The sequence below is a fragment of the Dromiciops gliroides genome, chromosome 1 (genome assembly GCF_019393635.1).
Source record: "Dromiciops gliroides isolate mDroGli1 chromosome 1, mDroGli1.pri, whole genome shotgun sequence".
Lineage (NCBI taxonomy): Eukaryota > Metazoa > Chordata > Mammalia > Microbiotheria > Microbiotheriidae > Dromiciops > Dromiciops gliroides.
Window position 1 is genome coordinate 2,432,470 of NC_057861.1, and position 12,754 is coordinate 2,445,223.

Below are 12,754 nucleotides of genomic sequence, written 5' to 3' on the forward strand. Positions count from 1 at the left end.
GCTCTCTTCCAGGGCAGGAGATCCAGCCTGGGGGGGGGGGGGGCCTTGTTTGTGTGAGGCCCTCTCCCCACACACCCCTCAGGTGCTTAGTGCTGGCATCTCACATGCACTGCGGACATTTCTGTGCAGGGCCCAGGGTGGGGGAGCTGGGCAGGCAGAAGTTAAATGACTTACTCAGGATCACAGGACTGAGAAGAATCTGACTTGAAAATGCCCCCGTTAGCTTCCCTGTTATGTAGAGGTCACCCTGGATTTCTCTCTTACCACCCCCATATCCAATCTTGTCAGCTCATCTACATCTCCCCAATACTCCCCCTCCTCTCCTCTGACCCTGCCCCCGCCCCGTTGCATGGCCTCAGCCCCTCACTCCCAGACAACTGCAGTGGCCTCAAGTCTCTCCCTATTCTGGTCCCAAGCCCTAAAGGTCTGATGGGCTGTGGCAGCCCAGTGGCTCCCGGTGACCTGGGGGGGGGGGTGCGTGTGTGAGTGCGTGCTGCCGCTGGCAGTTCCTCCTCATTCCCACCTACCTTCCCTCACTTCCCCTTCTTGGGCCCCCCTTAATCTTAGTGCCCCTCCCCATAATCTTGCAGACACCCGGGCTGTGGGGACGCATCTCCCCCATCAGACTGGGGGCTCCTAGCAGGCAGGCCCTGTCTTGGCCTCAGCAGGCTCTTAACAAGTATTTCTTGCTGGTGGGGCCCTCCCCAAGCTGAGCCCGATCCGGGGCCTCCCCTGGCAGCCATCAGCAACCCTGGGCACCGTCAAACAAGCCTTTTATTCATCACCCATCACTGACAAGTCCACCTGGGGAGGGGCATCCGGAACCGCTCACAGCTCGTCGTGTAGGGAAGGCTCCGTGGGGCTGGGCTTGATGAAGACGCCCTCCATGGCTTTCCAGGAATTGTGTTGGTTGGGACTGGGCATGCCGTGGACCTCCCTCTGCCCTCGGATGGGGTGCCCATACTGCTCCCCCGTGACCGACAGGTAGACGTGGGTGCCTGCGTGCTGGAAGCGCACGGCTTCCTCCCGATGCCAGTAGGCCCCATTGCACTGCACCAGCCACACGTCCAGCTGGTCTCCCTCGCCACCATCTCCGAAGGCACTCACCTCCTGGGAGCAAAGGACAATGGGATTTGAGTCCTCCCCCCATTTCAGAGCTGCCAACGGAGGCAAGTGGAAAGCTTGCCCATTGTGGAAGAACTAAGATTCGACCCTATACCCTCTGAGACCAACCCTAGCAGTCAGTGGCACTCTGGTTCTTCCCACGCTTGTGGCTGAAGGGCTGGGCAGGAATGACCCCGTTCTCTGCCTAGGTAGACTGAGTCTCCCCGTGTCCGCCTGAGGCAGGAAGCGCTATTCCCAGTGCTGAGGAATGACTGAGTGGCACACACAGAGTTCCTGAAGACCCCCCCCCCCCAACCCAGCACTGCAGCCTGCCTCCAAAATAGCTGTGAATGGGCCTCCTTCATGCCAGATGGAGCTGGGCAGAGTGGGTGGCCCCTTCTAACCCAACGTGGGGATAGGAGTAAATGGGAGGGGGCGTCCAACTTTGCAGGGCCCTCCCCTGAGGGCCTCCTGGGGACCCGACCTGCCTCGGCTGCGTTTTGATGTGGGGGTGGCCACATTTGAGCCCCGCCTTGGACCCCTGTGCTGGGCCATCCTAATCGAACTCATAAAGATGCTCGTCGTCAAGGTGATCATCCGGGGTTCCCACCCCGGGTACCAGGGAGCTCACTAGAGCCCAGAGACCCCGAGGGCTGGGAAGCCCCGGGGGTTACCGCCGAGCCCCGCCCCCCCTACTCGCGGGTTCCGTTCCGGGTCCTCCCAGCCTGGAGGGGCTTGGGGGGGGGGCGCAGCCCGGCCTCACTCACCTGGTTGTTGGAGAGGGGGGAGGGGAAGTGGTGGGTGTGGAGGTTCTTGCCCGTGTTCACGTGGGTGAGCCGCACCGCCTGCCCACAGCGCACGGGCACCCCTCGAGGGCACTCGCCCTCCGCCCCACCTCGAACCCTCCAATAGCTGTTGGCATCCTCCGAGCCCTCGACCCCGGTCACCGACTGCTGCCCGCTCCCTGCAGGGCCAGGAAGGGGGGGGTCACTCTGGGCTAGGGGCGAGGCCGCCGCCGGGCACCCCCTTCTCCCCCCCTCCCCATCTCCTTTGGCCCCTGGTCTTCCCTCGGCCTCACTTCTCCAGCCCCACCCCTCCCCGTGCCATCCCACTGCCTCCTCCCTCCATCCCTCTGTCCCCTCCATCCTCCCCTCCACCCCTGCATCCCTTTGTCCCCTCCTGGCATCTCTGCCATGCCGCCCCCTCCTCCTCCCCGACCCCCCGTTCCTGCACCCCTCCCCCATCTGGCGCGCACCGGAGCCGTATTTGACGTCATGCGAGTGCAGCCGGACGCCGTGGCGCGTGTTGAGCAGCTTCAGCACCGACCCGCAGGTCACAGGCCCGGTCCCGAGCTCGCCCCCAGCTTCGACCCGGGCCGCCAGCAGCAGCAGCACCGGCAGCAACAGCGGCCGCGGCCCCGGCCTCCACATCCCCCCGACCCACTCCCGCCAGGCCCGGGGCCGCTTCCGCCTGGGAGCCGCCTCCAATCCCCCGCCGACAGCGCCGGCCCCCGCAGCCAATGATCGCTCCGCGTCGCTCGGCACCCGCCTCTTCATTGGTCGCTGCCCAGAGAGGACCCGCCCTCGTCGTCAAGGGCAGCGGCGCCCGGCTAGGGTCTGTGGAGCCGGGGCTGAAGACACGACGGAGGCTGCGATTGGGCCACGAGCTCAGACTCTTAGCCAATAGGCGTGAAGGAAGGCGTGAGCCGACCAATGAATATGAAGATGGTGGACCCGGCCTCGCCCGCGAATGGGGTGGGAAAAGCTGCGGAGAAATGAGGGGCAGCGGAGAGGGCGGGGCGCCGGGCTCGCGAGGTCACGTGATCATCCCATCCAGCTGTGCCTAATGTGGGCAGTTAGAGGATGTACCCAAGGTGGGCGCCAGGAGCAAGGGGTTCAAGTCCAGCTCCTTTGGTGACCCGGGGCTGATCTTGCTTCAGCTCCTCAACCCCCTGGGCAATCCTCCAAAATGGGGACTCTTGACTTGGGCCCCGTACACCTGTTGTTTTTATATCTATGTCTATATATCATCTATATCTATCATCCATCCATCCATCTATCTATCTATCCGTCTGTCTAGCAACTCCCTATTCATCTATCCATCCTTTTATATCTATATATCTATATATATCCATCTGTCTTCTATTTCTGTCTCCATCATCTGTCTGTCTGTCTGTCTGTCTGTCTCTCTACTGGTACTTTGGTACCAGATGGTTAATTGGTTCCAGAAGGCCTGAGTGGCAAAAACAAGAAGCACCAAATGATTTTTTCCCTATAAATTGAAAGAATCCATTTCTGAATCCCAGAAATTTCACATTTTACTTGGCAATTTATAAATTGATCGATTTTTTCCCTTTTTATTTTTAAAAAGTAACAAAAGTCAATTTTTTACTTTACTTTTTAAATCATAAAAGTATTTTATTATTTTCCAGTTACAGTAAAGAGAGTTTTCAACATTTGTTGTGTATGTATACACAATTATAAATAAAAGTTTGAACATTGCATTTCAGTGTAATTGGTGTCCTTTATCATCCTCTACATTTTATTTTACACATTGTAAAACATGATTCTGAGAAGGGGACCACAGGATCCACCTCAATGCTGGTGGTGAACCTCCCAGCATCCTAAAGGACTCTCTAAAGACAGGGAAAAATCAGTCTCTGCCTTCCACTGGGGAGACAGCATATAAGCTGATGACAAACTGGAGATAACCAGCCGAGGGCAGGCACCAGCATTGACATGAATGGGGAAAGGCTGTTCCCTGCAGTTGGGCTTTTAGCTGGGACTTGAAGAAAGGCAGAGAAGTTGAGAGCTTGGAGAATGATGAGGGAGAATTTCCAGGCCTGTGATTCAGCCACCACAAAGCCATGGTGTCTGGAGTATTGGGAGAAGTCCGTTCGGAGGAGCACCAAGGCTCTGACATGACCAACATTGGGATTTCCTGAGGCCTAACAAAAGGCCTTGAAGCAGCTCCTGGGAAGGCTGGTGGTGTCAAAGGGGAAAAAAGTAATACTAATATTGTACCTTGATATTTAGGCTTTTTAGTATAGCATTAATTTATATCGAAGTCGTTTCTCGTTTGGAGAAAGAGCTGTCCAATTAGCATAGTCCCCTCTACCCTCTGATATGAGTTCTGTGTCCTGAGATGATTTGAAGAAACATTTATAGGATTCATGAAAAAGGAAAAGATAATATGTTAAAATATAGTTTGGGGGTAACTTTCCAGAATAGTTAACACTCAGTTCCTTCTTAGATCACTCTTCAAAAAGACTGAAAAGTATTCCTTCTTGTGATCAATATCCTAAATTTTAATGCAAAAGAAAACACTGCTAGGTATGGTACCAGTGGCTTCGAGTGAAGAGTCAAAGATCTTATCTACACAAAAGTTAAGACCAGCGTTTACCATTATTCCATTTCCCTAAGGAAGGTCTTTACTACTGTTCTATTCATCTCTTTCAGTGGAAGAGTATGGGAAGGGTTTTATTCTGGAGAAATATGATTTCTTATATTTCTAGTGTAACCAGGGTCCAAAGCTGGTTTATATAAGATTCTCATCATTGACGGATATTGATTGATTGATGCTTCGTGCCTTAAAGAGGGTGACAAGAGAGATCTTTGGTCTTCTGTCTTACAGCTTTGAGAGAAAAGAATTCTAGAGGCTCTTCAGGTTGAGATCCTTGAAGTGAGAGAGACTTTGTGTACAAGTTGACCCATGGAGGAGCAGGGAGAAGGAGCTTACCACACTAGCTACTTGGGAGACTTTCTAGGACTTGATCTCCATTGAAATGAGACGTCTTGCTTCCCAATAGGAGAACTCATTCATTCTGTGAATTGTTTGGTAAAGTCTCATCTGTATAACATCTATGATGCTTGCTCTGCTTAGATAAATAGGTTTATTTGCTATTCACTATGTGTAGTCTTTATGGAACTGACATTTGATGGGAATTTCCTTGGATATATGTCTTGGGACGCTACTTTCCCATGAAAGAGATAGTTATCAGAGGTACAACTTGAACCCCCAAACATTCTTTCCTCCAAACTGACAACACTTAGCTGTGGAAGGTGGGGGTAGATAGGTAGAATTCTCTCTGAGGAGAGCAGAGTGGCCAGTTTTATGGCACCAAAATCCTATTTGCCTTCCTCTTTAGAATCAAAAGTCTCTCTTGGAGAGGGCTGGATAGTGGAGATTCTAGAGGTATCTATTCATATCTTCTTGTGAGTCACATCTAGACACACCCATGTGAATACACATAACTTTCATTGGCCACACACACACACACACACACACACACACCATATTCTATAGAAATTAATAAGGATGCTTCCACAATGTATTATTTGAGTACATTAGATCTTTACCCTCCCTGAGATATAAAGAAGGTAGGGCTTCCCCCTCCCCGGCCCCAGTATCCTCGATCTCCTTTCCAATAGCCAGGGACCTGTACTCTCCAGGAAGTTCTGGAAGGTAGAGGCAGGAAGGTGACCCCATGGCCTCTAGAGTTGAAGGAAAGGCAGAGCCCTCATGGCCTGGGCTAGGAGCCCATTTCTCCACAAACATCCAGGCAGGCGCTTGAATCTCCACTGGACAGAGAATCATTGATAGGGTCAAGCCAGGTAGAGGGGGCACGATCTGTGACAAAGGCCTTTGGTGGCAAGGGCTCCCTGTTCCTCCAAACCACTGAATAGTTGAGACAACTGAGAACCCAGTGTATGTGTTGGGGTGGGGGGATTGAGACACGGGGAGGGAGGCCAGGAAAAGAAGCAGCCTTCCTTACCCAAGTAAAATGACCTGCCTAAGGTCTCCAATGGATCTGTTGATCTTACTGATAAGGACTTTTCCCCCATTGGTGCTGATCTCAACCCATCCTCTGCTTTTCATGCTGTGCAACTTTTGTCTATGTCTTCCCATAATTTTTCCACAGGGGGTCCACCCCATTGGGTTCAAACCTTTTGCTGGATCATTTAATATGTGCAGACGAATGAAGTACTGTGTTGCTCCACATGTAAGCCTCTGTTCTGGCTACATGATTGTCTACCATTAATTTCCAATCACCATTTCCCAGGTGACATCTTTTGTGCACTTTTATTAGACAGAAAACCTCATTAGTAATCTTCTACAGCCTGTGTGCATTCACCCTTCATCTCTCCTACGTCCTTTGATTCTTGGGAGACTGTCACAGCAGTTTTTCCCACCTCTGTGTTAGCCCTCCTGGGAGAACATTGATAGTTTTTAGGTTTCCAAGAACAGTTTGGGATCTCCGGGAAGCCTGCGCTGCTTCCCACGTTCAATTCAATTCTCTGAGCTTGATAACTCCCAAGAAAATGTTAGCTTCCTGAAGGGAGGGGCCATAGTTTTTGCCTTTATTTTTAGCTGCAATACTTAGGACAGTCTGGCATGCAGCAGGTGCTTAATAAATGCTTGTTTTAGATCGAGCCCAATTCATTGTTCATCTGGTACCAAAAATACTTTTGCGTGGACTCCGTGGCCTGCTGATCAATCGATCGATCAGTAAGCATTTATCAAGCACTTACTATGTGCTAGGTGCCAGGGATAGTAAAAATACAATGAAGAAAACACTCCTCACAAGGAGCTGACATTTAAATTGAGAAGACGACTAGGATCTGTCTGTATCTCTGTGTTGTGTATATGTGTATGCACATATATACATATGTGATGCATACATAGCTATATGTTTATGTGGTTTGAAAGGGAAGGTGCTCAGAGCTGGAAAAGTTGACAGAAAGTGATGCTTAAGTTACGTCTTGAAGACTTTCAGCTCCTTGTGGGAAGCGACTGTCTTTTGTATTTGCATGCCCAGAACTTCGCCTGTCACCTGGCACATAGCAGACATTTAATAAGTGTTTATTGAAAGAATGGATGGATGGATGGATGACTGAGTGAATGAATGAAGACTCAAACAGTTGTCTTGTTGAGTCCAGGCTTCTGGAGGGGACCCAGATAGCAAAAATGATAGGTGACATTTCTATAGCCATCTAAAGTTTACAAAGCCTATGCCACGTCTTCTCACTTCATTCTCACAAGAGCCCTATGAGATGTACTTTCATCCCCATTTTGCAGAGGAAGAAACAGCTCACCAAGGTAAGTGACTTGCCCAGGGTCACACAGCATCTGAGACATCAATGAGCTTGGGTTTGCTCTCTTTCCACGTCACATCCATCACTGCTGACCTCACCCACTCCACCTGTCCTGAGCCCCCATCTTCAGGCAATGGCTGACATAGAATTCCTGCCAGGCCTTGTCCTCTAAGGGTGGGGTCAGAGCCAATCCACTTGGAAGGGCCTGGGCTCTAGGGAAGAAACTTGGAATTTGTGCAGATCAGAAGAGGGAGACTGAAGCTTGGAAGGGGAGTGGGGCACGTCTACCGTGTCCCATAGGTAGTAAGAGGCAGAGCTGGGATCCCAACCCCACAGAGAGTTGAGGAGAGTTTTTGTGTCCCCTCCAGAACCTTGCAGAGTACCTGGCACACGTAACCACCTTGAGGGCAAGGACCATTAAAAAAACTTATTCTATCCCAAGCCTAACGCAATACACATAGTAAGCACTTTGCACATGCTTGTCGATTGACTGACTGACTGACAAATCCGATACTCTTTCCAAGGTACCAGAGCTGAAGCAGAAGAAGGCAGTAAGGAGCAGGGCAGTAACCTAAAATAACTGATTTATTAGGCACAGCGGGGTGGGGCAGGGACAGCGCAGAAGGCCTTTCTTTCTGCAGGCAGGGATTCCTAGGACATTTCTTCCGCTTCCTCTTCAGAGGCCTCATCGGTTTCCTTGTACTCTGCACTGTCCTCCTGTTCGACATACTCAGTATCTTCTGTCACAGTGGGCTCAAACTCTTCATAGAACCCTATGGCCTCCTCCTTAATCTCAACTTTGTCCTCATGCCCATCCTTATCTCTAGTTTCCTCCTCTTCCTCCTCCTCCTCCTCCTCTTCCTCTTCCTCGTGCTCCTCCTCATCTTCTTCATCTTCTTCCTTCTCCTCCTCCTCCTCCTCCTCCTCATCTTCATCCTCCTCTTCCTCTTCATCCTCCTCCTCCTCCTCTTCCTCCTCGAAATCGGCCTCTGAGAGTCTAGAGGCTTTTGAAGATGTTTTCTTGGAATAGTCCAGAGAGAGGTCCTTGGACAAGTTGGTCTTGGACTCCCGGCTTTGGCTGTCTGAGGTAGGGAGGAAGGAGGACACGCTCGTGGTGGGAAAGGAGGCCCTGGGCGACCCGTCCGGCTGCATGGAAGGCTGAGAAGACCGGGCAGACGGCCTGTGCAAGGGCCAAGAGAAGTGACAGTGGAAGGGTTTGAGGGAAGACTTGGTGGATGTCCGAGGGGAGTGCCGGCTGGAGGAAGAAGAGGTGGTGGTGGTGGTGGGAGTGCCCGCTTTCTTCTGGAAGGGTGCCAAGAGGGACGCCTGCTCGGCCTTCTCCAGCTTGTCCAGCATGCAGGGCCAGTTGATCTGGGAGGCGAGGCAGATGTCCGGGCCCTTGATTTTCTTGTAGCCGAGGATGAGATCCATGAGGGTGTCGGTGACGGAGAAGGAGATGAAGCCGAGCTTTTCTGCCAGGCCCTTCTCGTAGTTGTACTTGTAGAGGAGGAGCTTGATGGCTTGGTCCATGAGGAACTGAATCATATACTCCTTCTTGGGGTTGAGGAGTGAGAAGTGAGACATGAGGGACTTGTGAGACTTGGAAGAGATCTCAGAGGGCAGTTTCTTGAGGGTCCTGCTCAACTTCTGGTACCTGACCTAGGCAGCAGCCCGGGGAGGAAAAGGAGATCTGTTACGCCAGGGAGACTACAACCAGCCAGGTGCCAGTCCCATCCATCACTGCTGCTGCACTTATCACACCCATTGATCCTGCAACACCCATCAAATTAGATATCTAAGTGTTCAGCACCTTGCTCACCCCTGACACACTTAACACTCCTGCTGTAGCCATTGCTGCTGTCACACCCAACACCCCCCTCGTCTCTCTCACTGCCACACCTGGCACATCACTCTCATCCAGCCCACCACTCCTATGAGACACACTCCAGTCACCATCACTCCTAGCACACTTGTTACCTGTCACTCCCAATACATCTGTCACACCAATCACTCGAAAAACATGCTACCCATCATCCCTTTCAGGCCCTTCACTCAATCCTGGGTGTCACATTTTAATAACGAGCGTGGTCAGCTAGAGAACATGCAGAGGTGACAGCAGGATGGTTAAAGGTCTTCAGTTCATGCCACAGGAGGATTGATGGAAGTAACCTTGGAGAAGACTGGGGAGGGATAATTGTCTTCAAGTGTGTGGAGAAGAGAATGGATCTGTTCTCCTTGGCCCCAAAGGGCAGATCCAGGAGCCAGAGGGGGAAGGTGCAGAGAGACCCATTGAGGTTAACAATGAGAACTGTTCCAATGTGACCAGGCTGCCTCTACCATCCTAGTGGCACCCACCTCCCAGCATTGTAAGAGTCAGATACCATCTTTATAAAGTGTTTAGTGTGGTACCTGGCACGTAGAACAGAGTAGGCAATGAATCCTTTCTTCTTTCCTTACTACATTTGTTCCCTCCCTCCCCCCTTCCTTCTTTTTCTCCTTTCCTCTCTCCCTCTTCCTCCATCCCTCCCTCTAATGGTGGAGAACCTGTAGCAGCCCTTGTTGGGGATGTTTGTCTATATGGCCTTCCAACCCTGAGATTCAGGGATCCCAGGATTGCATGGGTCACTCCTGTCACAAACACTGCCATTCCATTCACCAGACCCATCACTCCCAACAAAATGAACATGCCTGTGATACAATCATTCTTGTTATACTCAACAGAACCAATACGCACTGGGCACAACCACACTCTCATATTCCTGAGCATGGCCCAAGGGGCAACCACCTGTGTGCTCTGGCCTCCAGTGGACCAATGTCCAGGGTCTAGTAAGTGTGTCAGGAGGACTGTCCAGAGGTTATAGAACATCGGGATCCCAGTTCTCTAAATTTCGGTGTCCTCTGGGGGCAGAAGTGCTTGATGTACTTAGAAGGGCACTTTCCTGAGGGGTCCTGACTTCACTCCCCCCCAAACCCTGAGGTACTGGAGAGAGGAGAGCTCCACTTATCACCCCAAGGGACCTGAGACTCTTTCCCCTTATTCAGTCAGGGGGTTCTGCCCAGAGCCTTCATGGACTCCTCAAGGAGAGCCCCAAGGAACTTCCCAGAGGCACAGCAGACCACTCCTGTCAGCCTCCCTGATGAGTCCCCTTCACCTCCAAAGCCCACCTGAACTTCAGAGCTGATCAAGAGAGCATACACATCCCCTCTCCCCTCTCAGCTTCCCCTAATCCCGGCCACCCAGAAGCCCCAAAGGCCTTGGTTCCAAGCCAGCTAGGGAGAGGTGGGGAAGCAGGGGATGGGCCAAACACGGCCTTCAGGGCCTGGAATGGAAATCTTTGAAAGATTAAAGTCTTTAAAAAGTTGCTTTGTTGGGGCAGCTAGGTGGCGCAGTGGATGGAGCACCGGCCCTGGATTCAGGAGGACCTGAGTTCAAATCCGGCCTCAGACACTTAACACTTACTAGCTGTGTGGCCCTGGGCAAGTCACTTAACCCCAACTGCCTCGCCAAAAAAAAAAAAAAAAAGAATATTAAAAAAAAAAAGTTGCTTAAAAAAACTGTGACCAAAAAAAGCCTTTATTGGTGTTTGTGAACTGTCCAGGTGGAGGTGGGGGGCATGGTCTCCCACCCCTACCTTCTCCTCCCAGGCTGGATGTATCAGCAGTCCTCCTTATAGGAGTCCTGAGAGGGGATGGGGAGGAGAGATGGGGCTGTGGCCTAGGGGACTCTAGGGATCTCACTTTCTCTGCCTGCCCTCCTCCCCTCAGCAGACTGGGTTAAAGACAGAAAATGAGACACAGAGATTAGGGTGGGGGAGCAGCCAGAGACGGGGAGGAAAGGAAGAAGTCACCTTAAGCAAAGGCTATGGGTGTCCATAGCAAAGTTTGTTTTGCCCCTTTCTTCGCAGGAAGAAGTCAGGTTGAGGAGCGGTGGAAGGACAAAGCTGTGGCTGGGGGGAAGGAGGCTGGGCCCTCCTTCCAGGCCATCCCTCCCTCCCCGCCCCCCTCCAGCCTCCTAAGCCTCACCAGGTGCGGATACCTGTCTCATACTCTCAGAATCCTTCCTGACTCTGGCTTTGACGTGAGACAGTACTCTGGCCTCCTGAACCTGGGCCTTAGCCTCTGCCAGAGCTCTGGCTTCGGCCTGGGCTTTTTCTCTGCGCCGCCGAGCTGAAGCAGTGTTGGGGAGGGTCAGGGACAACGTGTTCCGCTGCTCTTTCTTGGGTGGCGGGCCCTTGCCCGTTTTGCTGTCGTCTTTGGAAGAAGAGTCTGGGAGGTACCACACGGCCTTGTGGGTGATGTGCTCCCACAGCTTGGCATTGGGATCCCCAAGCTCCTCCTCCTCCTCTTCCTCCTCCTCCTCCCCCTCTTCCTCCTCAAACCCCTCCTCCCCAGCTTCGGTCTCTGGCTGCGGCACGGGGAAGAGGGGGGCACCGTCTTGGCGCCGGGCGAGGCTCAGTTTGATCACAGCCTGGGTCACCACATCCTGCAGGGCTGGGAAGAGTCGGTGCTCCGCCAGGAAGTCTAGGGTGTGGAAGGGCTCCTTTTCGGAGCAGTAGGTGGGCAGCTCTAAGGAAGAGGATGATGTTGAGCTGAGAGAGCCCAACAGCAGCTCCACGAGCTCCTTTTCAAACTCCTCTTTGATGAAGGACAGCTCGCGCTCCATGCAGCTGGGCGTTTCCACGGGGCAGCTGGGCGTTTCCACGGGGCAGCTGGCCTCCGTCTGGATGCTCTTCTCCTTGGCACTGGTGTGGCACACAGGGATGTGCCTCAGGGAGCTGGGCCCTTCTGTCTGGGAGGCCTTGCTGGCCATGCAGGGGAGCGATGGAGGGCTGGGAATGGAAGATGGGCTGGGCAACCGGACTGGGCTGGGCATCTGGGTCGAGCTGGGCATCTGGGTCGAGCTGGGCATCTGGGTCGAGCTGGGCATCTGGGTCGAGCTAGGCATCTGGGTCGAGCTGGGCATCTGGGTCGGGCTGGGCTTCCAGGCAGGGCTGCATGTGCCCAGTGGGCTGGAAGCCTTGGTCCTGCTGACCTTCTCTAATGCATTGAAGATCTCCAGGAGGCTGGGCATCTCAGAAGACTTTTTCCGAACGGGCTCCAAGAGCTTGGTCAGCCACGCCAGCTTCTGTTCCTTAGACAAGACCAGGTCCAGCGGGTTCAAGGACCTCTTCCAGAGGAAGAAGTCTTTGTGAGAAGACCTGGGGTCTTTGCATTTCTGCAAGGGAAGGGGGACAAAGATGAGGCCCAATTCAGCCTTCTGCTCCCCTCCTCCCATACCGCCCCAAGCTAACAAGCCCCGGCCTATGGACTAAATGCTCTTTGGCTTTGAGGAAGGACCTCCCTGCCATTTCTCACCACCCCTGTGTTCTGGTTTGAGGTGGGGGGCCAGGAGACTGGGCTCTGCCCAGCTTCCTCCCTCAAGTCACCCCACCAGGGGCCATTGCTGGGCAGTACCTTCCGGAGAATATGCCGCAAGTCTCTTTCTAGTTCAAACTTCTCTCGGATGGGTGGGAGGTGGGAGACAGGACGAGGATCAAAGCGGGAGGCCTTGCGGC

General features: G+C 52.8%; 1 protein-coding gene across 1 annotated transcript; it reads right to left on the bottom strand.

Moving 5' to 3' along the window:
* Window positions 1-756: 756 nt before the first annotated feature.
* On the bottom strand, window positions 757-2,660 carry SDF2L1 (stromal cell derived factor 2 like 1). Its single transcript, XM_044002693.1, has 3 exons — window positions 2,360-2,660; window positions 1,872-2,068; window positions 757-1,110 (listed from the first exon to the last, which is right to left on the bottom strand). The coding sequence occupies exons 1-3, from the start codon at window positions 2,658-2,660 to the stop codon at window positions 829-831; spliced, it is 780 nt and encodes a 259-aa protein (XP_043858628.1). The 3' UTR covers window positions 757-828.
* Window positions 2,661-12,754: the final 10,094 nt, after the last annotated feature.